At 41.5% G+C, this 25,878-nt stretch overlaps 1 protein-coding gene across 1 annotated transcript; it reads left to right on the top strand.

Annotated features, from left to right (window-relative positions):
• The first annotated feature begins 290 nt into the window (after window positions 1-290).
• On the top strand, window positions 291-25,423 carry ALDH7A1 (aldehyde dehydrogenase 7 family member A1). Its single transcript, XM_074953044.1, has 18 exons — window positions 291-639; window positions 1,258-1,311; window positions 3,066-3,131; window positions 4,800-4,880; window positions 8,772-8,895; window positions 9,947-10,079; window positions 10,692-10,736; window positions 11,811-11,888; window positions 13,227-13,324; window positions 14,348-14,389; window positions 16,659-16,753; window positions 18,443-18,527; window positions 18,784-18,890; window positions 20,143-20,259; window positions 20,780-20,877; window positions 21,055-21,128; window positions 23,835-23,910; window positions 24,907-25,423. Exons 1-18 carry the CDS (start codon window positions 448-450, stop codon window positions 24,959-24,961), a joined length of 1,620 nt encoding a protein of 539 aa, XP_074809145.1. The 5' UTR covers window positions 291-447; the 3' UTR covers window positions 24,962-25,423.
• Window positions 25,424-25,878: the final 455 nt, after the last annotated feature.

Below are 25,878 nucleotides of genomic sequence, written 5' to 3'. Positions count from 1 at the left end.
AAATGCCTTCGTTTAAAATCCCTGCATGAGTTATTACAAAGCTGTCTGTTAGCCTCACTCTGACGCAAAAAAGGAAGCTACATAGTTTAAAATTCCATACTGCAAAATTAAAAATATATTTAATTGCACAGTGAAGCAAACACTCCTCCTTAGCATTGATTTCTTTATACACTAGATGGCAGTAACTAATTCATTCGCTCCCTCTTTCACTAGCCAGTCTGTAAAAAGGATATGTTATTTTCGGAAAGAATAAACTCTCTCGTTTATCGATGGTTGGAGGAACAGCGTGTCTGACAACCCAGGCTGAATAACCTGCCCGCACCAAGAATGTGGGCAGACCCCTGAATTCACCAATCATGTCTCCCCGACTTTGGGGGCGGGTCAGGGCTATGTATTGCTGGCTGCCTCCAGGCGGTTTCGTGGCTTGTGTTATAGCTTTCGTTTGCTATGTTGCTGCTAAGCTTTGCTCTCTCCAGACACGTTTTACTGAGGAAGAGAATTTTAGCATCTTGTAAGAGGCCTGCTGCATTCATGACTACGTTGCTGATCAATCAGCCCCAGTATGCGTGGTTGAAAGACCTGGGACTGAAAGAAGAAAATGAAGGAGTATATAATGGGAGCTGGGGAGGAAGAGGAGAGGTAGGTTTGTAGCTCGAGGAACCCTGAACCAGTGGTACTGATTAAGAGTGGCTGACTTTCTGGATTAGGAAAAGCGAGCTGCTGCCAAAAGCGGGAGGCGCCTGAAATCAATGTGCTGCCGAAAAAAGGAAGAAACTTGATAACTATGTTGCAATCGGACGGCTTTGAAACCCTATGAAGTTATTGTTTCTGTGCAAAAAAAATTTCTCCGTGGGAGAGTAGAGTAGAAACGTTTGTCTGCCCCATCCCCCGTTATAGGCCTTCTGAAGTTAATCGTCACTAGCGCTGAATAATCACAGGTTTGTATGTGGCAATCTCTTTAGGCTCCAGCTTTTGGTATGTGTTATTTGGCTTACCTCCTTTGTAGGGCGATGTTATCTTCTTGCATCTAGTCTGGTCTCTCTCCCACTTGGAACATCTCTCCTTGGTTGGTGTAGTTTTTTCTGACACGCTTTGTGTTTAGTATATTTTTTTGTATGTGTTTGCATTATTGCTTAAATTCCTTTTTGCATAAAAAAAAGTCACTGTGTCTCCATCTCCCCCCCCATCCAATATACACCAACATTTTCCCCTAGTTATGCATATTCCTAACATGACTGTAAAATATTCTTTCTTTAGATTGTGACAACGTATTGCCCAGCTAACAATGAGCCAATAGCAAGTGTGCGACAGGTAAGTTTGTCTTTTCTCTTTCTGGTGCCTACTTAGAGCAAGGGCTCCAAAAAGGCACATGGTAGCCAAAGGCTAATTTGGAAGATAAAGTCCAGCACCCTGGTGAGATGGCCAGTCCTCCACCCCAGCTGCTAGGAAGGAGAGGGAGATGAAATTCTGATCAAGTTGCTGTCTCTGAGTCCTCTACCCATGTTAGTCTCTGGCAATCAGGTGGCTGGTAAATGTGAAGCTCTTGGCTTGCTGCTGGAATGGTCTCTCCCTCCCCAACCTCCTGCCTGTCTTTTGGGACATTTTTGCTATTCAGTCTCTCTCTAGTCCTGGAGATGCTGCAGAAAAGGAGGAGATTCTGCTGCTACTCCCTTTCCATAATCTTTTTTAAGGAGTTGGGGATGTAAGGGAAGCTCCTATTTTGTGACTAGCTCTAGTGCCTGTTGCTTCTGTTCATAACTTTCTCATCCAAGTATCTGAAACTGACATGTCTCTTCATGGTTTCACTGCATAGCAGCAATGACATGGAACAAGAGTCTTCACAATTTCACTGGTCAACCTGTGCATAATATAGTTCAGTCAACTTCCGTGCTGTGGTGCTTAACTAAATTTCTGCTCCCTTTATTACAAAAACAACGTTCCAAAACGTATGTCTACACTGTGGGGAAAAGGAAAAAAAGGGTATTCTTAACATAGGTTAGCTCTGGTTAAAATATCAGTGAAGACGGCAGCTCAGCTAACTCGGGTTCACAGCTCGAGTGGCAGAGTCCTGTGACAGGGTTCCCGTAGGCTTTAACTCTTGTTAACCCAAGTTAAAAAGCAGAGTTGCTTTGTCTTTGCTACTGTTTTAACCTGAGTTAGCTAACCTGGGTTACCTAACCCTAGTTAAGACTACTCCCCCCCCCATTTTTTTTTCTTTCAATGTAGATGTACCCTTAAGCTCAAATGCTGCCCGTCTGGTCCTATAGGTGTGGTGAGCACAAACCAGTAGATCCAGATGGAGGAGATACAGCATGTGGGAGAGAGGGCTTGTTAGTCTATTCTCTTTATTCTCCCACCCTCCAAGTTTTCAGGCTTCATAGATCCAGTGAAGATGGGCTGGGTGCAAAGGAGTAAAGCTGGGAGGGTAGATACTCTGCAGTACTTCTTATTATCACTATTTTTTATTTTGTGTTAATAGTGGGATTTACAATAATAAAGCAAAATGTCACTAAATGGGCTATAAAAGTGGCAAAGAGTCCTGTGGCACCTTATAGACTAACATGCATCCGACGAAGTGGGTATTCACCCATGAAAGCTTATGCTCCAATGCATCTGTTTAGTCTATAAGGTGCCACAGGACTTTGCCACTTTTACAGATCCAGACTAACACGGCTACCCGTCTGATAAATGGGCTATGTATTCCCATGATTTTTTCCCATGGGGAATACAGCTGAAGGAAAACTTTATTTAAACTGTAAACTTTAGCTAGGATAGTAGATATGTTCCCCAGACACCTTGTGGTATTAACTTTCCAATTTAATTTTTGTTTCTAGCAACTGTCTTGTCAGCACAGTTAGAAACCAGCATGTCACGCTGTGAACACAGTTGCTTAGAATATAACTTTCCTAAAGAATGATACCTCCCAACTCAGCACCGTCCACAGAAAATCCATTCTGCTTGAGTCATGCTCACTGCCTCTTCTGTATTTCAGCTTCAAGCAACCAAGAGCAAAGTAACTTCTGTGTTTTGTTTCCCACCCCCTGCTTAAATCCTTGTTCATTTAGGCCAGCTTGGAGGACTATGAAGAAACAATAAAGAAAGCTAAAGAAGCATGGAAAATATGGGCAGATGTAAGTTGACAAATGATTATTCGTATTTTTGAAAGTGTCTCTACAGCAGATAAGGACCCCTGAAACCACTAACTTACCATTTTCTGTCGGAGACTTAAGACTCCATGTCCTATATGATACCATAAACCTAAATTAACAAGGAGTCCGGTGGCACCTTAAAGACTAACAGATTTATTTGAGCATAAGCTTTTGTGGGTAAAAACCCCACTTCTTCAGATCTGTTAGTCTTTAAGGTGCCACTGGACTCCTTGTTGTTTTTGTGGATACAGACGAACACAGCTAACCCCTGGTACTTAAACCTAAATTGCGCAGCAAGGACCTCATGATCACACAGCACCTTTTCCAAGCCCTCACTGTCCTCCAGGTCCAATGTGTTCGTTTGATATAAAATGCAAACCATTTAAATGTGTCTCCAAACTTTCAGTGTGCCACAGACTTTTGTATTGTAATGTGCATTTGTACTATAGAAGCTGTTGTAGGGAGTGGAAGGAAGCTAAAAGTCTTTAAAGCTAAGTAAGAAAAAGGCTAAGGTATGTGTGTGTAAGATGTTTCTTGTTTGGTTGGTTTGTCCTCTCCCGCCACCCTGAAGCGGCCCATGGAGGAGGTTTTAGTATCTAGGAGGGCAGTTGATCATTGTGGTAATAGGGAAGGCACTAATCTACTTTCCCCTTGGATAACTTTTTAATTTTGGGAAAGATGGATATTGCAATTCATTATTTTTCTCACCTCAGAAACCTTTTAGTGAACGTAGCTGCTCTTATCCCAATAATAATACATCCAACAATGATGGATAAATACATCAGGCCAAATTCTTGGCTAGGGTACATCAGCATATTTATGCTAGTTGAGAATTTGGCTCATCAGCTTTTTCTGCTGAAATTATCAGCAGTGAAATAGTTAACAAGGTTAACATTTAAAATATTCACAGTAGGCTTCAGAATCAATAAGCAGCCGAGTATGAATTGTTCCCATTAATATCAACAGTATTATAGTTTCAGCCTGCCTGCAGACTCTGGTAGATATTACTGGAGTGATTACATAAAGCTCACGTCTTGAAGGTTGTTTTTGCAACCAAAAGGATTAGATGGCTTTTTTTTTTTTTTTTTGGACAGTTTAGCTTCTCTAGCATAGCTACATAAGACATCTCTTAAAACAGGGAATTGTGTTGCCGACTGCTCTGCCCTGTAAGTACATTATACACTGGGGTCTAGCAAGATATTCACAATTCACTTTGTGATATCAGGGCTGGCTGGACTACAAAGGAGGGCAGTAAAAATACATAGTAGCGTGGTATGTGAGAAATTTGCTTTCTGACAGGTCCCTAAAGCTCATATCTGTTTGAAAATGGTCCACATGTATGCTGGAATGGGATAAGGAGAACAGTAATTTGAAGTCTGCATTCAGCCAATGATGGTGTCTTAGCACCAGAACCCCTGAACCCTTAGTCTCATGAGCAGTTCTATTTGAGGCCCTGATTCAGCAAGAATTCAGCCTAACTTTAAACATGAGTAGCTCACTGTAGTCAGTGGGAGGAGAGAGGACAAAAGTACTGGTTGGTCTTCCCTTGATGGCCTGGCTGCAAGTGCCTGTAGCAGAAGGTGCAGTTTAGTCTCTGAATCAGTTTCTATAAAAAAAAAAAAAAAAAAAAAAAATTTTTTTTTTGTCTAGGTTCCTGCACCTAAACGTGGAGAAATAGTGAGGCAGATTGGTGATGCCTTGAGAAAGAAAATCAAAGATCTGGGAAGCTTGGTAAGGTGTCCTGAGCAATGTGTACACATCTGAAAAAAGTCAAAATTATGTTTAACTCTGGTTTTAATGTAGCTCTGTGTAATTAAGTGAGAAATTGTGAGTCTTAATAACTTCTAAATACTTTTTGGTTTCCACTAATGATCTGTGGTAACAAATAAGATTTATTTATTTATTTATTTATTTATTTATTTATTTTTAAAAAGGAAACTAAATGTAAGCCTGCATTTTTGGTGCCCTATTTTAAAAATAATGCTACTTCACTTTAGAGCAGGGGTGGACAAACTATGTGGCCCTCAGGCCACATCAGGGTTCTGAAACTGTATGGAGCGCTGGGTAGGGAAGGCTGTGCCTCCCCAAACAGCCTGGCCCCCTCCCACTTCCTCTCCCCTGACTGCCCACCTCAGAACCCCTGATCCATCCAACCCCCCTGCTCCTTGTCCCCTGACTGCCCCCTCCTGGGACTCCCCACCCCTAACCGCCCCCCTGAGACCCCATTCCCTATCCAACCCACCCTGTCCCCTGACTTCCCCGCCCCCTGACAGGCCCCCTGGGACTCCCATGCCTTGGACTCTTACCATGCTGCTCAGAGCAGCAGGACTGGCAGCCACGCCACGCAGAGCAGCAGCCACTGGCAGCTGAGGCTGCGGGGGAGGGGCTGGGGGCTCAAGGGCTGGGCAGGACGGTCCCATGGGCCAGATGTGGCTCGCAGGCTGTAGTTTGCCCACCTCTGCTTTAGAGTTTTAAAGCGATGCCATCACAATTCTCAGGCTCAGAATTTGATCAATATTTTTCTTTTTCATCCACCGCCCCTTCTCCTTTCCTTCTTGTACCAGTTCACAAAAGCTGTATTTATTGTAACTTGTGTCTACGTGTGGGAAGCACTGCTTCAGTTTTTTAAAAGACAGTTTGTTTTTTAGGAAGTGGGCCACAAATATTTATGAATTAATAAACCTAGGATGGGGTTTTCAAAGGTGTTCAGAATTAGTCTAACTCCTCTGACTCCCATTTTGAGCCAGTCGTCAAATTCTCAGTGATTTTAAATGGACTCGGGAGCTAGCACTTGAAAAAAAATCATCTCTAATTCACAAATGGTCTTAACACTACACTAGGCTCATTGTCACGCTGTCATCTCCAGTTTCTCCCCTTCCCCTAAGAGCATTGTCCTCAACACACCTGTCAAAACAGGAAAAAATGTAAGTGATTCTGAAACTGTCCTCTTTCCAAACAAAGACCTTTACCATGCTCAACTGTCACCATGCTGTTTTCCCACCTTTCTGTGAGACAGGGCACTGATATTAAAATGGTCCTGAAAAAAGACTTCCTCTCATACAGAGCTTTTCAACCTGGGTTCTTTCTGGTGATCTGAAAAATAGTGAGAACTAAGATGTGGAGAACGAGGGCTTTAGGAGGTGAGATGGTCTGTGAAAGGATCTCAGTAAGTGCTGGTGCAGGATATAAAAGTCAGAGGATTGCTGCTGTTGGACCATTAGGCAGTTTCAATGACGGAATTAGTGTGTTAGGTACCTCTGTGTTTACACAGAGTACTGTTTTTCTGCCTAGTGTGGACAGACAGAGGACTGAAAAATGTGCTAGAGACAGCATGTGCTGCAGCTCTGAGTTGCTAAAGCATGAAGTTGTTACATGGTTCCCAACCTGATATGGGAAAAAAATACTAGAACCCTACTTAAAATCTATGTCCGCTGTTACACAGGAGATGATCATAATGGTATCTTTGGATCTTGGCTCTATGACTCCTAATGTGGTACTGAGATCCCATACAGATCCCTAGTAATTTCAAACTCCCACTCCTTGCCTTGGGTGACCCCACCATCAGCCTTGTAGGAGGCAGAAATCACTCCAGCACCTTTTACAGATACAGATGAATGTTGGCGGATTTAAAAAAAAAAAAGAAAAATTAAAGTGCCCCTCCAACGTCCACTCTTAGTCACAGACGAGGGCACCTCTTTCTCCTTGTGTGGCTGATCTTGAGTGCAGTGTGGTGCAGACTCATAGTGGCCGTAAAGACAAGCTGCCCTTTGAACCCAGAGCTCAGACTCCTAGCCTGTTGTGTGTCTGCAGCAGTAATAGGTGCCCTGTTCTGCAGCCTGCCCTGTCCCATTTGATACAGTTCCACTTGGGAAATTATTAGTTAAATTGGAGAAGATGGGGATTAATATGAGAACTGAAAGGTGAACAGCACTACATTAGTCTTTTTCACGAGCCCATCAGGTTGGCGGCTCATAGTCATCCTGTCATCAACCAGTACATCTGGGTCTTCTCTGTCACTTCCAACTGGTAACTCCTCAGCTTGTAGCAAAAATATATAAACTGACCTATCAACAAATTTAGGCTTGAAATCAGACAAAAGTTTTGAACATCAGAGGAATGAATTTCTGGAACAGCCTTCCAAGGGGAGCAGTGGGGGCAAAAAACCTAACTGACTTCAAGACTGATCTTGATAAGTTTATGGCACGTAGCTGATCTGCAACTGCTACCACGAAATATCTCCAACAGCCGGTGATGGGACACTAGATGGAAAGGCTCTGAGTTACTATAGAGAATTATTTCATAGAATCATAGAAGAGACCTCAGGAGGTCATCTAGTCCAACCCCCTGCTCAAAGCAGGACCAATCCCCAATCAAATCATCCCAGCCAGGGCTTTGTCAAGCCTGACCTTAAAAACTTCTAAGGAAGGAGATTCTACCACCTCCCTAGGTAACGCATTCCAGTGTTTCACCACCCTCCTAGTGAAAAAGTTTTTCCTAATATCCAACCTAAACCTCCCCCACTGCAACTTGAGACCATTACTCCTTGTCCTGTCCTCTTCTACCACTGAGAATAGTCTAGAACCATCCTCTCTGGAACCACCTCTCAGGTAGTTGAAAGCAGCTATCAAATCCCCCCTCATTCTTCTCTTCTGCAGACTAAACAATCCCAGTTCCCTCAGCCTCTCCTCATAAGTCATGTCTTCCAGACCCCTAATCATTTTTGTTGCCCTTCGCTGGACTCTCTCCAATTTATCCACATCCTTCTTGTAGCGTGGGGCCCAAAACTGGACACAGTACTCCAGATGAGGCCTCACCAGTGTCGAATAGAGGGGAACGATCACGTCCCTCGATCTGCTCGCTATGCCCCTACTTATACATCCCAAAATGCCATTGGCCTTCTTGGCAACAAGGGCACACTGCTGACTCATATCCAGCTTCTCGTCCACTGTAACCCCTAGGTCCTTTTCCGCAGAACTGCTGCCTAGCCATTCGGTCCCTAGTCTGTAGCTGTGCATTGGGTTCTTCCGTCCTAAGTGCAGGACCCTGCACTTATCCTTATTGAACCTCATCAGGTTTCTTTTGGCCCAATCCTCCAATTTGTCTAGGTCCCTCTGCATCCTATCCCTGCTCTCCAGCGTATCTACCACTCCTCCCAGTTTAGTATCATCCACAAATTTGCTGAGAGTGCAATCCACACCATCCTCCAGATCATTTATGAAGATATTGAACAAAACATTTCCCAGGTGTCTGGCTGGAGGGTCTTGCCCACATGCTCAGGGTCTGACTGAGTGCCATATTTGGGGTCGGGAAGGAATTTTCCTCCAGGTCAGATTGGCAAAGACCCTGGTTTTTTTTTTGCCTTCCTCTGCAGCATTGGGCGTGGGTCACTTGCAGGTTAAAACTAGTGTAAATGGTGGATTCTCCATAACTTGAAGTCTTTAAATCATGACTTGAAGACTTCAGTAACTGAGCCGGAGGTTATGGGTCTATTACAGGAGTGGGTGGGTGAGGTTCTCTAGCCTGCAATGTGTAGGAGGTCAGACTAAATGATCATGATGGTCCCTTCTGGCCTTAAAGTCTGAGAATCTAAAAAATGATCCCATGTGTTCTTAACATTGTCAGGTCTCACTAGAAATGGGAAAGATTTTTGTCGAGAGCGTTGGTGAAGTTCAGGAATATGTTGATGTCTGTGACTATGCTGTTGGCTTGTCCCGAATGATCGGTGGACCTATCTTGCCTTCAGAAAGTAAGAACGTGTATTAACATTTGTATTTTATAAAGGTCTGGATATAATGGAGCTCTTTCTACATTACTTCACTGTGGATTATATATTTATGCAAGTTACCAGTTTACCGTATCTGCTGTTGTGACTTGGCTGATCCATGTGATGACCTGTTTTGGTGCTACAGAGTGCATCCATTTTTGCCTCAATTAGAAACTACATACATACAGTAACAGAGAACTGAGTTCCTCTCCATTAACAAAGTCACTAAATCGAAGTATAGAATGAGTACAGCAAAATCTAGCTAGTTTGCACTAAGACATGGGAAACCTGTTGTCAATTAAACTTTGCAGATTGATGAGTGAGCAAGAAACATGCTTGTACTCTTGTTTCCCTCATTATCCAACTGACATGATTACTCCTTACAACTCGTTTACCAGCATGCGGTAGAGTACAACTGTAACATAGCATATATTGCATGAGTAATTAGTTCCTACAAATAGACTTCACTAAAGCTATTAAAGTTCTGCTGAAAAATGAGATGATGCTATTTGATGGAAATATCTGGCTTGTGGATTATTGAAATAATATTCACTGTATTTTCCAGATCATCTAGCTGGAATGTAAACAGCCTTTCTACGTACTAAGATATGGTCATGCACCAGGACAGCTCTAATACAATTTTGCTGAAACTGGCCTCTCTCCTTTTGTTCCTTAGCAGACTATCTGCATTGACTTTTTTGTGTCTGTCCTAACGGTTATTAGAAATATTGAATGAAGTCTGGTGAAACTACCAACAAGTAACTTATGTTGTGTTAAAAAATGTCCCACAATTGCCAATACAAAGGTAATAAATTGAGTGCTGCCCACATCAATGCAAATAAGATAAACTATCCACCTACTTCTGATAAACACTTGGGTAAATAGATGGGTCCCAAAAGTCAACAAACTTTGGCTCTGTCTCAGATCATGAAGATCTGTTGCAGTCCATGCCTTTTCTTTTCTCGTTTATTGAGCAAAACAGTCATGCACGTGCACACAATCAAATTGCTCTAATTTGTGTCTTTGTTTTCAGGACCTGGCCATGCCCTTATAGAACAGTGGAATCCTGTGGGATTGGTAGGAATTATCACTGCGTTTAACTTCCCCGTAGCAGTGTATGGTTGGAATAATGCAATTGCAATGATCTGTGGGAATGCTTGCCTCTGGTAAGATGCTCAAATAGTTTGCAACAAATACTTCAAACTAAAATGCTGATAGTGGTAGTCTTTGCTCGTCACAGCAGAGCTATGTGTGTAAGGATACTCTCAGGCATGTAAGGAATACCGTATTTGAAATGTCAGGTATCTGTTTTTCATCCCACATTTATGAACTCTTCACATCTGATATTTCTAGGTTGGCTTCAAGTCCTGCTTAAAAGCTCTATTCTACCTTATACCGCATCCAGCACAATAACTGAAACAGCCCAATTAGGTATTGAGCCCTTTAGGCTCTACTATCATACAAATAATAAAGAATATGGTTGATATTTAAAAATTGGGTACATAGAGCTAGGCATTTGAATAAGTTGTTTGATTTTCAAAGGCTCTGGGTACCTGTAGCTCAGTTTCACTTCACTAGACGTTATGGATCTGTCACACCTCTAAATATTGAGCCACTTCCACCTAAGTATCTAGCATTAGACACTCAAATCTGAAAATGTCTGGCTAAGCTTACCGTGCCATACCTCTAACTCTGATTCCTTGCATATTACAAGAGTTGCATAAAGTATTTTGTATTGTTGGGAATGAAATTTGATTTTGCATTTTTTTTTCTTAAAGGAAAGGTGCTCCTACAACGTCCCTCATTAGCGTAGCTGTTACAAAGTAAGTTTTTGAATATCTGTACATATAATTGCTTTTGCACTTTGTCTCTGAGATCTTGTGGCTGGGATGAGAGTGGCTTTGTCTCCTTCCCCTGCCGTACAGACAATAACAACGTATATTGAATAAATTCGTTCCCTTGGTTACCCCTTTTTTTGAGTCCTCTGCTGAGCAGTAGCAGATGTCTGGGGCCTTGCAGTTCAGCTTCTCAGTGGAGGAGAAATCAATGATGGAGAGTCTGCATGATGCTGTAAGTGTAACATGTTTTGTATGTGCACATACCAGTTCTGAGTGAGACACTGAAACAGCATGCTGACGCTCCTGTCTTCCAGGAACGTTCAGCCCAACACCAGTGCCTAGGTGTCAGGAAGCAACTGCAGGCTCTGATTACTGTCAGCTCTTGAGGCAAACTCTTCTGCTGCTTGCACAGTTCTCCCTCCCTCCTGAAGCTGCCTCAAAACAGAACCTGGCCTAATCCAAAAATAACAAGCCAGCATGTCCTCCCAAGAATCAAAACTTGGTCACATGCAAAGAAAGAAAACTTGGACAATTGTAACAGCGCCACTCGGTGACAGCTGTGATGACACTATCAGTACATTGAGGAGATGGCTTGCTATGCACTTTAACCCGTTTTAAGTAACGAAAGTACTACAATATTTAAAATACTGTTCATTCCTGAGAGTATGCCCCTCCCTCCCCCAAATGCTAGATGCTACTTCTGAGAATAATTTCATTGAATTTCCAAAGGAAATACTATGAATAATGCTATAATTGGGATTTTATGTGCTCACCTGTCTTCTCTTTGCCAGTTACATCCTGGAAGATGCATTATATTTTAAATATGTGGATTTTGTTATAAGCCTTACTATTACACTGGACAATGATATTTTCGGAGAGGAGAATATATTTATATATAAACAGTGCACCTGATACAGATGATACTCTTAATTTTTTTTATTTTTATTTATTTTATTTTTTTGTGACAAGGTGAAAATAGTAACTACTGATTTTTATCACATGCATCTGACTGAAATCTCTCAAATCCCAGTCTCTCAAGAAATTTCTCTTTTTTTCTAGGATAGTAGCCAAAGTTTTGGAGGATAACAAAGTGCCGGGTGCAATCTGCTCCCTGATATGTGGCGGAGCAGATATTGGGTAGGCAAAACTCTTGTATTTTGTGGAGAAGGGAATGGCGGAAGGGTGGCTTACGGGAATAGTCTAGTTTGAAAATAGCTTTGCTCTCTGTGGGCCTTGTACTACCACTTAGAAACCAATTGAATCTACCTTGTTTTATTTGCCTTTAACCTGAACATGCCTGTCTATCCATAGACTCTTTAGTGCAGGAAACATCCTATTTTGATTATCTGGAAAGCGTCCAGTACATTGCTGGCACTACTGTAAATATGTAACTAATAATTCCATGGACCATTGCTGGACCAACCATGTTACTACAAATGTAACAAACTGTGAATCTAGCTTCTAGTTTGAGGGTATTTGTCCCCATTTTTAACTCTTATTCTTCCCCTCTCCCCCTACTTTGTAGCCACATCTAACAAACTCTCTGAACAGCCATAAAGAATACAACCCGGGTGTAGTCCCTGCTATACCCCTTCCCCCAACAACCTTCATGGGCATGCCAGTTGGGGATGTTCACTCCATAGAGGTGCATGGGAGCCCACAAAGTGCCTAAAGCCTTGGAAGGCGTACACCTCAAGTTGTAGTTGATAGCATGGGTCTGAAGGAGGCATTAGGGTACTTGGCATGCCATTGGTGCTGTACAAACAGCAACCAAGTGCATAGACAGCTTTGTTCCTGTATGCAGGGTTAGACTTCAGAGTTAGTGCAGATTTCGCAGTACTAGAATCTGACATGGAAATATGGCACTTATTCTGGCACTTACGCTATTTTGAGTTGCATTCCAGTTAGTCACTGACTTGATTCTTTTAAATCTGTTGTGTATTCCCGGCTTTCAAAGGCTAAGATTTTGTCACGCATATTTTTAGTAAAAATCACGAACAGGTCATGGGCTTCTATGAATTTTTCTTTATTGCCCATGACCTATCTTATGCATGACAAAATTGGGAGCTGGGGGTTCCCCACACCACCCCTGGGGGCTTGTCTGGGAGCTGTGGGGTCCCTCCACCCCCACCCCCCCCCCCCCGTTACCTCCATGACTTGAGCCCGCAGTGCCTGGGAGCTGCAGGGTCCCCGCCACCACCCGCGGTGGTTGGGAGCCCCCAGGGCACTCCCCTACCTTGTGTGGCAGCTGGGAGCTCTGAGCTCCGCAGTTCCCAGCCACCATGGGTGGTGGGGGGGGGACCCTGCAGCTCACAGGCACTGCGGGCTCAAGTCACAGAAGTCACGGAATCCGTGACTTCCAGAGACCTCTGTGACAAAATCATAGCCCTAGTTATAATTAAGAAACCTATTTTTCATGTCAGCTTGCTCCAATTGTACGTGCTTTTGAGGATAGTCATGTGTTCTCTCATGTAGCACAGCAATGGCAAGAGATGAGAGAGTGGACCTGCTCTCTTTCACTGGCAGCACTAAGGTGGGCAAGCAAGTGGCACTTATGGTTCAAGAGAGATTTGGTAAGTATGTAGATTTTTGCTTTTTCCCCTTTAAGTGTTTCGTTTGTTTAGGAAGTGGGGCTGAGGGAACTTTGACAAATAGAACTTGTCTCATTGCCCTTTTTTTTTTTTTTTTTTTAAACTTGTGTTACAAGTGCAGCAGCAAAGCTGCATTCCTGCTAATTCTAGCCTAATCCAGGACTTTTTTAGATTCTCCTGAAATCTGGCCTCTGCTGAACTCAGTGGGCCTGCAAATTGGTTTTTGATGGCCTCTCTGAATCTACCTGATTCTTGTCTAGTGTGTGATAATGCCACTGTGGTCAGCACTGATTTCTGGGAGGGGTCAACAAAAGGATTCTTGGGCAACTGCCCCTCCCCACCAAGTGTAGCTGCCCCATCTTCTCCCCCCCCCCCCCCTTTTTTTTTTTTTTTTTTTTGAAAGAAAGGGGGAGGGTGTGTTATCAGGACATCAGATTGCCTCTGCTGCAGAAGTGTTGCTGAATCCTGGATCCATGCCCAGTTGTCAACATCTAGATATTTTTCAATGGGCAGTTCTCCATATAAACCAAAAGCCTTGGGCCACTATCCCTCGATCCCTTTGAGGATTTTGGGTTGAATTTTGCACCCTCTTCAGTCACTCCCTGATTTGAACTATAGAATTCAGAGCAGCTTTCACTATCAAGGGCTCATCAAAGAATGGAAGGCCATACCTTCCCCCAAATTTAGAGATTTAGGACACTTGCCAGGAAAATAAGCACAAGTGCTAATTTTTCTTGTTGATTCCCTTTGATTTCATTAGCATCTCTCTCATTGTCCATGTCTTTCACACTCTGCACTACTTTAGTGAGTTTTTTTATTTATTTTTTTGTTAAAGCAAAAACTCTCACTGTAGGCTAGACTGTGTTACCCTTAGTCCTCGAGTAGTACCATTGGTTTCAGTGGGAGCATTTATGGAGTAAGTATTAGTCACTGTACAGGGACGGTCTATGATTGTTACTCACAACTAGCTTCTTAACTCACGTTATTATTTACTTATTTTAACAGGACGGAGTCTGTTAGAGCTTGGTGGAAACAACGCCATTATTGGTAATACCCAATATAATAATCTCTTCTCATACAAGTTACTTTTAATGTTAATATTAACATAGTAGACTAATCTTTTTATCAGGAATTGTTGTCTTCTGTGTATGGAAAGTATCTAGCATACAGTGAATGCTATTACAGCTGAAGGCCCAGATTTAATAAGTTCCTTAAGCAAATGCCTGACTCGAAACACATGAAATACCCTGCTGAATCAGGCCTAAATAATATGTGAATAATGATCCCTCCCCCTCCACACACACCTCCCTTCTCATGAGCAGTCTTCTACCTCCCAGCTCTCAAGGCTCTACATCCTAGTCACTATCTTCCAGTCAAGGACTAGATGGAAATTCCTTTGGTTTGTCAGTGCCTCTCCTTAACTGGCTAGAGGGATCACTGTGGAACAAAACACCCTTAAAAAGCTGAACAGGCAGCCTCTGATCTTGGCATTGAGGGATGGGGATTATAAATTGCACTCAGGTGTTTCACATGGTTGTGCTGAACATAAATACTGGATCATAAGACTGCTATTTTATAGGGTTTCTCAAGCTAAAAATAGTAAAGCTACTACCTCTGTTCTCTAACTGAAAACTGTAAAATCTGAATTTATTTTTTCCAGTTGTTGCTTTTCCCAACATTGCTTTATTTATTTATTTTTGCATTGCACTCTATTTGGGCGGTAAGTCTAGATTGGTCATTTTTCCATCCTGGTTGTTGTGTACTAGTGCACTGCTGTTCTGGGTTTGCAGTATTCTGGGGGACAAACTAATTTAGGAAAATACAAGTGAAAGGTCAAGAAAAATTTGTCTATGTATTGGGCCGTGGGGATGTGATTTTATTTATTTATTCTGGTACATTCAAATGTTGGGCTGTACACTATCATTTGAGGACCATGTTTAAGGATGGCTTTAATTGCGGGTAGCTGTGTTTTTAGTGTTCTAGAATATGTTTATACTTAAGTTCCAGCCAGGCACATAATTCTGGGAAAACATTCTTAAGAAAAATACCTATTTTCCTCTTTTTACTGCCCAGTAGTATAGTTCAGATTTAAGTATCTTAAAGCCTGATCAAGTGCCCATTGAAGTTGTTGTGAGTCTTTCCATTGACTCCCAGGGAGTTGGTTCAAGGTCTTAGGGAGCAGCTGGGAACAGCTCGGGTAGCTATACACAGGCTACCTCTGCTCAAGTTAATGTGCTACAAGATCAGTGTGGCCATGGCAGCATGGTCTGCAGCTCAGGGTACGTACTTGAGTTTGTATTCAGCAGGTCAGGCAAGATTGTACTTGAGCAGCTAACCTGAGCTGCAGCTTGTGCCACTGCAGCCATGCTGATACTAACACACTACCTCATGCTAGCACATGTATGACTACCTGAGCTGGGAATTGTACCTCCTTGCTGCTATGTAGATATAACCTTAATGGGGGCAGGAGAAATGTACGCGAGTTAACACTTGATGTCTTGGTACACGTTTCCCCTCTATTGCACACTTTTAGCTTTCTTAGATTGTTAAATTTCTAACCATGCTAATGGATATCAAATCCTCTGAAACTTGTTAAGTTTTATTTCTATGTCTTGTGGCAGGAAGTAGCATAGATTCTCTTTCTGTTGTTTTAAACGTACTGCCTTTCGTGGTCATGGGCTTGTTTGTGTGACAAGTGTAAAAGTTGCCTGATTGCTCTTGCCTTTTATTTAATAATCTTGTAAACCTACAAAGTTCCTGCTGGCTAATCTGTCTGAAGGCATTTGGAACAATCACACCCCAGTATGACACCAGTTTGAGCTATATTAATTTTTAAACTTGCCCCTTCTCTTTCTGCTTCATGGTTTTGTTTTTTTTTTTTTTTTTTTAAATTTTATTTTGCTGCCTTGGCTCCACTGAATTAGTCACTTGTGCCCTTCGGCATTGATCCTCCATGCTATCTGACGGCCCTTTGGTGTTGTTTCTCCATGCCATCTGGGTTCCACTCAAGCAGAATGGAGAGGGGAGGGATGCAGGAAGCTGGTTGCAGCGTCTTGATTCACAATCAAATTGTGTTGCTTGGGAACTTTGTTCAAAGTGGCCTGGAGAACCAAATCTTTGTGCTTAATTCCAAATACATACAGGAAACTAGTTTTTAAAGTGTCCGTAACCTATACTATTCATTCATCTCTTTTCTAGTGCTATCTGAAAGGCCTGATAGAGTTTACTATGTTGACTAATTTGTGTCTACTGAATTTAGAGGGGCTTGAAACCAGAAGCCAGTAACTTACACCTTGATGTTCAATTCCTCTTTAAGCGTTTGAAGATGCAGATCTTAACCTAGTCATCCCCTCTGCTCTATTTGGTGCTGTGGGGACAGCCGGCCAGAGATGCACAACTGCCAGAAGGCTGGTGAGTAAATATGTATTGTACAGTTGGGATAGTTAAATCATCCAGTATGAAGTTGGAGAACAGGCAGTATTATTCTTAAAACATACTTCTAATGCATCTAAAGCCAGTGCGACAGGAAAAATGACTATTCACCTGCAGGTCATGATTGAAAGTTCCGGAACTATTTCCTTACATGTGTTTTTTAAAAATACCCAATGACACTAAAACTGTAAAATATAAAATCTAATATTTCTCATCCTTTATACTCATTGAATTTCACTTTGCTTTCATTGCCAAGGCAGTCATCTTCATTTATTTGAAATATACTGCAGTTCCTGCTAGCAAGTAGTGCAGCAAGTAGTACGGTGTTTGGATTACAGCATAGAGGGATTTTCTTTAGTTTTTAAACAAGTAATTTGTCAGATTAAAATTGTTTTGACCATTTCTGTTGATATTATTATTTTGTAAAAGCTTGTTTTAACAAAATCTAAATATTGGAGTCCTAATTTAACTGATGTCCCTTTTACATGAATAGTTACTGAACAAAACAATAATTTGAGCAGGAAAACTTCAGCTAGTTTGCCCAGTCTAGGATTCTAAAACTAATGTGTTTAGCGCTCAAATATTTTGTCTAATTATTACACTTCAGACTTCAAAGCAATTTTGGTAAGAGGAAGTTCTTCTCAAACTTGGTAGAAGCTTTAGAAAGACATTTATAATGAATGAGGGAGATCCATTCTAAATGAATGTTGCAAATTAACCATAAGCAAACAAAGCGAGAATAACATATCAATGTGTTTTCACCATTTATTTTGACTTGTATTTAGTTTTAAATTGATAGTTTATGTACTGGATTTTTGTGTAATCTCTTGATTTTTGTGTAGCATGAGACTTCACAACAGTAATTTGATATCAAACTTTGCTTGAGATGGGGAGTAGCACTTTTTTTCATAGAATCATAGACTATCAGGATTGGAAGGGACCTCAGGAGGTCATCAAGTCTAACCCCCTGCTCAAAGCAGGACCAACCCCAACTAAATCTGTTTTTTTTAAACTGACTGGAGCGTGAAGATTATCAAGGCTCTACTGTACATTTCAGTACTGTTGTAGTGAGAGAGGCTACATGTCTTCAATTTTCCATCCAGTGAGCTGGGGTAGGGTGGGGTGAGAGAAAATATTTCAGAGTTGCTAAATAGATTTAAAATCTATTTATCTTCTCTTTGTATTACTGGGGATTGATTCCTCTTCTACAGGCATTTTGTTGCTAATTCTCACAATGTTATCATGAGTCTTAGGATATTCGGAGGGTTTCTTCCTTAAAATCCCCAGGTTATAGCTCTGTGTGTGCGTGTGTGGGAGGGAGAGGGGTAGAGAGAGAGGGAATCTCAACTTTTCATTTGGAAAAATATGCCTTTTAGACCTTGTGGAGGAAAGCTTTGAAAATGTGACCTGCGCGTTCCCTGAAGACCCAGAAACCATAAGGCAAATTAAGACACACCCCCCCCCCCCCCAGTTAAAAAAGAGAATAGCTTTTAAGCCAATCTCTTGATTTTTGAGGCCTTATTTGCGCTTTTTTTGAACGCTTGAGGTTGATTATATAGCTCCTATTCTGCAGGGTTGCCCAAAGCTCAACACACAAAGTTTTTTTGCAAATTTCAACAGCTGTGACATATTACTAACTGTACATAAAACTCTTGTGACTCTATTTAGTTCTTGCATGAAAGCATCCATGATGAGGTGGTGGAGAAACTTGCTAAGGCCTATGCACAGATTCGCATCGGTGACCCATGGGACTGTAAGTAGGGTTTTATTTTATTTGCTTCTACTTATGGAGGGAAAAGACTGTTACAAAATGATCGAGTTAGCCCCTATTCTAACTGAAGCTGTGAAATAAGAAGGAGGAATCTAATTAATCCTAATTGTTTTGTTTATCTTCCTTTTGTTTGTGGCTATTTTCCCAGCTATCATGGTGATAGGCATGTTAGAAATGTATACAGTTGTCTTAAAATAATGTCTTTGAACTCTATGTAATATGCTCTTTTACTTTTCAGCTACCATTCTGTATGGGCCTCTCCACGCTAAACAATCAGTGACGATGTTCCTTGATGCAGTGGAACAAGCCAAACAGCAGGGTGGCTCGGTGGTGTATGGTGGGAAGGTGATTGTTTTTACTATCCCGGCTGTTAGAATAGAGCATCAGAAAAATGACCACAGATTGGTGGGTCATGGAGAGCATATTCCGACTGAATGTATCCAGTGCTGTCAGGGACTTCAAATATGTAAGTCTATCAAGTCAGACACGTGGAGGGTGGGGATGGCTCCACCTGACGTCTGAGGCAACATGTTTTAGAGAATCGAGGCGAGTCTGGGAAAATGAAATTCTGAATTCAATGTCAGCTCTTCCACTAACTCAGTGTCTGGCACTGGACAAGTCTCTTGCACTTTCCACAATCTGTGGAAAGAGGAGACTGCTTTCCTTATTCCTGTGTTGTTTAATTGCAGTTCACATTTTCACAAAAAGAAAAGCAGCTGCCCTCCCCTCCAAACCCTGGCCTCCTATTCTCAATGAAACACAGGAGTTAGGGCTCTGAATGACAGCCTGAGTCATGTAAGCATCCCCGTGGAGCAGGATAATAAGCTCTTATCCAGGCCTTCCATTTGGATTATTGCAATCTCCCTGACACCCATATTTTCCCAGGTTTCTGGCTGGTGGGTCTTGCCCACATGCTCAGGGTCTAACTGATTGCCATATTTGGGCTAGAGAAGGAATTTTTTCCCAGTTCAGATTGGCAGAAACCCTGGGGATAGAGGGGATTCGCCTTTCTCTGCAGCGTGAGGTACGGGTCACTTGCTGGTTTGAACTAGTGTAGGTGGTGGATTCTCAGTCTCTTGAAGTCTTTAAATTATGATTTGAGGACTTCAGTAACTCAGCCAGAAGTTAGGGGCCTATTACAGGAGTAGATGAGTGGGGGTCCTCTGGCCTGCAATGTACAGGAGATCTGACTAGATGATCATGATCATCCTTTCTGGCCTTAAAGTCTGAGTCTTTATCTCCACCTTCAGTGCATTCAGAACATCGCCAGTAAAGTGATCTTCCCTGCTTGCCATTCACAACACAAATGGGAAGAGAGAAGTTTACCTGGCTGTCTGCAATTTGATTTTGTGTGTATAATTGTGTGTAATTCTGTACATTTTTCTTTTCTATTCTAGATGTGTTACTGAGTAGAACTTGGTACAGTGTGTTCAGTTTAGCTACTCATAGAAGGTTTTCTGTTTCTCACTGCAAGATATAGTTACTGCATCCAAACCACTGAATGGGATGCAACTAAGTGTACCTAGTTCCTAAGCCAAAGGCTGATTTGTCTGAAGCAATAACTTGGCTATCACTTTTTTGTGTGTGTGTTTTGAAGGTTCTAAATCGCCCTGGTAACTATGTTGAGCCAACAATTGTGACTGGCCTTCCCCATAATGCATCCATCGTGCACACTGAGACATTTGCCCCCATTCTTTATGTGCTGAAATTCAAGGTAAAACAAAATAGGAGGAATTAAATGAGCTTTGGTTCAGTGTTGTTTCAATAGTGCATATGTCTTGTATGTTAAATTGAACCATGCAAGGGGGAGAGGGAGGAAGAGAGAAGTATTCCCATGTGTGTGTCATGTTCATGAAACGGTCCTAATAGGTGTATTATTGGCCAATTATTATGGTTCTCAACTGTAGGGGTATCCAGCATAACTGCATGGCTCAGGACTTGGTTATGTTTATATATCTTATTTAAAAAGCACCCAGGCTTAAAGATGGGAGTCTATACAGGACTGTAGATATTTATTGCATAGATTGGGGGGAAAAAAAGCTCTTTGTTATTGCCTTTCTGTACAGCCTGGCATGCTAATAGCTGTACACCTAGTCACATATTTGCCGTGTGATTAACAAGATGCATCATGGCACTAGTTTAAGTTAGCATTCTGTTTTTCATGGTACCATTTTGTTGTGTTCACTGCTTGTCTTCAGTAGTCCTGGCATAATTACTTATGTAATTCCTTCTAGACAGAAGAAGAGGTCTTTGCTTGGAATAATGAAGTAAAACAAGGTCTCTCTAGCAGCATCTTCACCAAGGATTTGGGCAGGATTTTCCGCTGGCTTGGGTATAACTCGTACATTCTTCCTCTTTCTAAAACACAGGATTGTCTAATTTGCAAATACTTAGTCAAATATTACTTCTTCAACATTTAAAGCCTCTTTTAGAGAAGACACCTGGCTCTTTTCCTTACCATGTGACTACAGAAGATCACATCATTTGTCTATCTTGTCTTTGCTCTTAGGCCAAAGGGATCAGACTGTGGTGTTGTAAATGTTAACATTCCAACCAGTGGGGCTGAGATTGGAGGTGCTTTTGGTATGTTAATTACATTTCCTACCTTGATGTTTTGGAACAAATTGATAGATTTAATAGCAGTAAGTCACCACGACCAGATGGTATTCACCCAAGGGTTCTGAAGGAACTCAAATATGAAATTGCAGAACTACTAACTCTGGTATGTAAACTCTCGCATAAATCAGCCTCCGTACCAGAAGACTGGAGGACAGCTAATGTGACACTGATTTTTAAAAAAAGGCTCCAGAGGCAATCCTGGCAATTACAGGCCAGTAAGCCTGACTTCAGTATCGGGGAAAATTGATTGACAGTATAGTAAAGAACAGAATTATCAGACACATAGATGAACATGATTTGTTGGGAAAGAGTCAATATGGCTTTTGTAAGGAGAAAGCATGCCTCACCAATCTATAAGAATTCTCTGAGGGTGTCAGCAAGCATGTGGACAAGGGGGATCCAGTGGATATAGTGTACTTGGGCTTTCAGAAGGTCTTTGACAAGGTCCCTCACCAAAAGCTCTTAAGCAAAGTAAGCAGTCATGGGATAAGAGGGAAGTTCCTCTCATGGATCAGTAATTGGCTAAAAGATAGGAAAAAGAGTAGAAATAAATGGTCAGTTTTCACAGGGGAGAGAAATAGGATCCCCCAAGGATGTGTACTGAGACTAGTGCTGCTCAACACATTCATAAATGATTTGAAAAAGGGGTGGACAATGAGGTGGCGAAGTTCACAGACAATACAAAATTACTCTAAATGGCAGTCAGCTTTGGACTTTATTAATAGTTACAAAGGGATCTGTCACAACTGGGTGACTTGGCAACAAAATGGCTGATAAAATTCACTGTTGATAAATGCAAGGTAAAGCACATTGGAAAATATAATCTCAACTACACATACAAAATAATGAGGTCTAAATTAATTGTTACCACACAAGAAAGTCATTGTGGTTAGTTCTCTGAACACATCCACTCGATGTGCAGCGGGAGTCAGAAAAGCTAACACTGTTAGGAACTATTGGGAAAGGGATTGATAATGAAAGAGAAAATATCATAATGCCACTTCATAAATCCATGGTATGCCAACACCTTGAATACTGCGTGCCGTTCTGGTCGCTCCAGCTCAAAAAAAGATATTAGAATTGGAAAAGGTACAATGAAGGGCAGCAAAAATGATCAGGGTTATGGAACAGCTTCCATATGAGGAGAGATTGAAAAGACTGGGACTGCTCAGCTGAGAAGAGAGATGATTGGGAGGGGAGGACTGTGATAGAGATCTATTAAAATCATGACTGGTGTGGAATAAAGAAGTGAATAAGGAAGTGTTAATTTGCTCCTTCACAACACAAGAACCAGAGGTCACCCAATGAAATTAATAGGCAGCAGGTTTAGAACAAATATAAGGAAGTGCTTCATGCAACACACAGACAACCTGTGGAACTTGTTGCCAGGGGATGTTGTGCAGGCCAAAAGTATAACTGGGTTCAAAAAAGAATTAGATAAGTTCATGGAGGATAGGTCCATTAGTGGCGATTAGCCTAGATGATCAGGGACACAACTTGGTGCTCTGTGTGTCCCTAAACCTCCAACTGCCAGAAGCTGGAACTGGACTAAAGGGCATGGATCATTCGATAATTGCCCTGTTCTGGTTGTTCCATCTGAAGCATCTGGCACCGGCCACTCAGAAGACAGGATGCTGGGCTAGATAGACCAGGGGTCTGAACCAGTATGGCCATTCTTATTTTATGATGCTTTTAGATGATCCTATTATACAGCAGTGGGGCCTATGGTATAAACCTGAGGTTCAGTTTTTTAAAAAAATACTTTTTTTTTTCTTATGAACACACTGTTTTCTTCTTGCATAGCTTCTGGTAAAGACTAGTCATAGCATTGCCACTTTAAGGATTGCTTATTTCAGGTCTTCTGACTTCACTTGGTTTTAAAGGCCAACATCTGCCCAATTTCTTCACTGTAAATATACAGAAATCAATGTTATTGCTCTGCATTTTGCTAGTGCAGCAGAGACTAGAATTTGGCCAGTGGCAAATTTTCTGTTCCATTAAAAAAACCCTTTATCTAATAAAAGAATAGCATATGGAACATTTATTGCTATGAAGGAAAGGTAACACCCATCAACAAGGTATTTTGGATGTTAGAAAAGATCTCACAGCTTAGGAGAACAACCTCTCACTGGGCTGAAAGCACAAACTGTTAAAACCAAAATTCCAATTGCTGCATGCATAAGAAAAATGGCTTTTAAAGATCTGCTGTGCATGTGTATACATCATGCCAACTACTGCACTTCTTCCTAAGGGGATCTGTAAAACATATATTCACCTTTTGCACTTCTCTCTCCTAAACCTCCCCACCCTGCAACAAAAGAAAATAAAACTGCCACAGCATTGCTCTCACACTACATAGTTATTTTCTTCAGTTAAAACCAACCATTCATATAATACAGTTATCAACAGGAAGGCAGAGAGACAAAGTGCGTGAAGGCCAGCAATTTGAACCTGAGTATGTGGAGGTGGGTCTCTGTTTTTCTTCTAAAGTTGGGGAAGGAGAGGAGCTTTTTTACTTCTGAGAGTTTTAACTGAATTTATAAAAAAAAACTCTCATTCTCCCTGCAGTACAAATATAACTTTGGTTGAAGTGTGGGAGCATAAAATAACCACAAAGGAGCTTCTATCCCACAGTGGTGTAACTTTTTTTTTTGTTTTTGTTTTGTTAAGGTGGTGAAAAGCACACTGGTGGTGGAAGAGAATCTGGCAGTGATTCATGGAAACTGTACATGAGAAGGTCCACTTGGTAAGAGCTAGGCTTACATAATTTAGATACAAATCAATGTAAAAATGCACAGGTAAACTTGCTAAGGTTGATAGCTTGTAAATCTTAAGTTGCAAGAGAACTTCCCACAGCAGCAGTAATAGTCCCTTAGTGGTAGTGTGGGCACTACTGGAACTTCCTAGCTAGTAGCAGTCTCAGAGATTGGTCAGTGGTCTGCTGGCTAGACTGCCCAAAGAGCTACAGAGACCAACAGATTATACCTGTAATTGGTTAACTATTTGTTACAAGAATCTGCCCTTTTTTAAAGAACGAAAAGGAGATATATTCTTCCAAGAAGGAAGTAGGGTATTAAAAACATCCAATACAAGGCTAAAAATCTAGATACATCCTTTTTGGAAAAGGGGGAAAAGCCCTGACATCTATAGAAGGTATTATCTTTTTAAATATATTCATTTTAATCTTCCTGATCTTGAACTTGACTGAGTAAAATATAATTGCTCTGATTTGTAAGGAAATCCGTGAGCTGGTCTCTACAGAGAGTAAGGTCACTACTGATAGTGGCAAGTATTTAGATAAATACTTAATTTCTATGAATGTCCATTTTTACTGGGTGACTATTGACACACAGCAGCAAACACATGTCCTAAACCATATGTATGCCAATAACTAACATCCTTGTTTCTGTATGCAGAGGACCACATAGTATAGACGAGGAAGTAGAAGTTGCTTTCAGTAGTAGAAATCTGTCTGCCACAACACACTTGGTTGGAGACAAATGGAGGATTATATCTTCTCTTCAGTCTGGTGAAGAGGAGGTAGTTAGGAAGGGGATGCAATCCTCCCGTGTTGCCCAATTTCTACACTATAGAGATTGGTAAAAATGACTTTTCGCCATGCTTTTTAATTTAAAACAAACTGGCAACTGTGTCAAGGAAGGCTTGTATAATTGAAATGGTTCTTGTAATTGGTTTCAATGATCAAGTCTATTTCCTAAATTCTTCTTGTTTTCTCTTTCAGTACAATCAACTACAGCAAGGATTTGCCTTTGGCTCAAGGAATCAAGTTTCAATAACAACCCTGTTTCACAAGGTTATCCTGAAAACTCCTGACATTTCAGAGCCATGCACTTTCTAACCTTTATGATTGAGATAATGATTTGAAACTATACTGCACCAAAATAACAGCAGCAGCTACCGTACTTCTATGCCAGAAAGCCAATTGTTATATTTTGCATCAATTTAAATAGTGTATCAAATTCTTATTTGATCTTTGGGGGAGGGGTTTTGCATTGGATTAAAGTGGCTTGCAGAATTTTACCATGCCTTTTCTATGTACTGCAATGTCAGCAGAATTTCTATGCCCTTGTCCAAACACTGATCTTGCTGCGGGTGTGGTTGTTAGATCCACGCTTCAGAAATGCATGTTTAGTGTTTAACCAGTACTGGTCCCATATCAGGGACTGTAGTACAGGGGCTGCTGAACCCCTCTTAAATGTATAAATAAAAGCACATTTCAGAGACTCATGATGCTTCTGACTTTTTTTTTTTTTTTTCCACGACTGACATCGGGATAGGACTCTTCACCTTACTGGTCCCATTTTCTCCCTGCTGATAGTTCAGTATCAGAAGTGCCCTTGGGCTGGATGGGCCATTTGGTGTTCCTTGGCTATTAGTCAGCAAGAAGGACCCCATCCCTTGTGTTGGGACACAGAAGATAAGATCATGGGAAATAGTTCCTGCTCCTGTACTCTGGGCTGCTCCAACTTTCCCAATAGTTCCTAACAGTGTTAGCTTTTTTGACTGCCGCTGCACATTGAGTGGATGTGTTCAGAGAACTAACCACAATGACTGGGGATCAAGTCGTGGGGCCAGATTGTCCTTTGTGGTATGGTCCACTCCACAAGCATAAAGAAGCCATAGACCTGACTGCTGGGGAATATCCTTAGGGAAGGAGGAGTCCCAAGGGAAGAGGGGTTTGTTGCAGAGAAAC

Source organism: Natator depressus, chromosome 5 (assembly GCF_965152275.1).
Source record: "Natator depressus isolate rNatDep1 chromosome 5, rNatDep2.hap1, whole genome shotgun sequence".
Classification (NCBI taxonomy): Eukaryota; Metazoa; Chordata; order Testudines; family Cheloniidae; genus Natator; species Natator depressus.
This window is presented reverse-complemented; position numbering and strand designations above follow the sequence as displayed.

Coding starts and splice junctions, on each gene's coding strand:
- ALDH7A1 (XM_074953044.1), top strand. CDS start 448: ATGTTGCTGCTAAGCTTTGCTCTCTCCAGACACGTTTTACTGAGGAAG. Junction 11,889..13,226: donor TGTGGCGGAGCAGATATTGG/GTAGGCAAAACT, acceptor TCTCTCATGTAG/CACAGCAATGGCAAGAGATG. Junction 23,911..24,906: donor TACATGAGAAGGTCCACTTG/GTAAGAGCTAGG, acceptor TTTCTCTTTCAG/TACAATCAACTACAGCAAGG.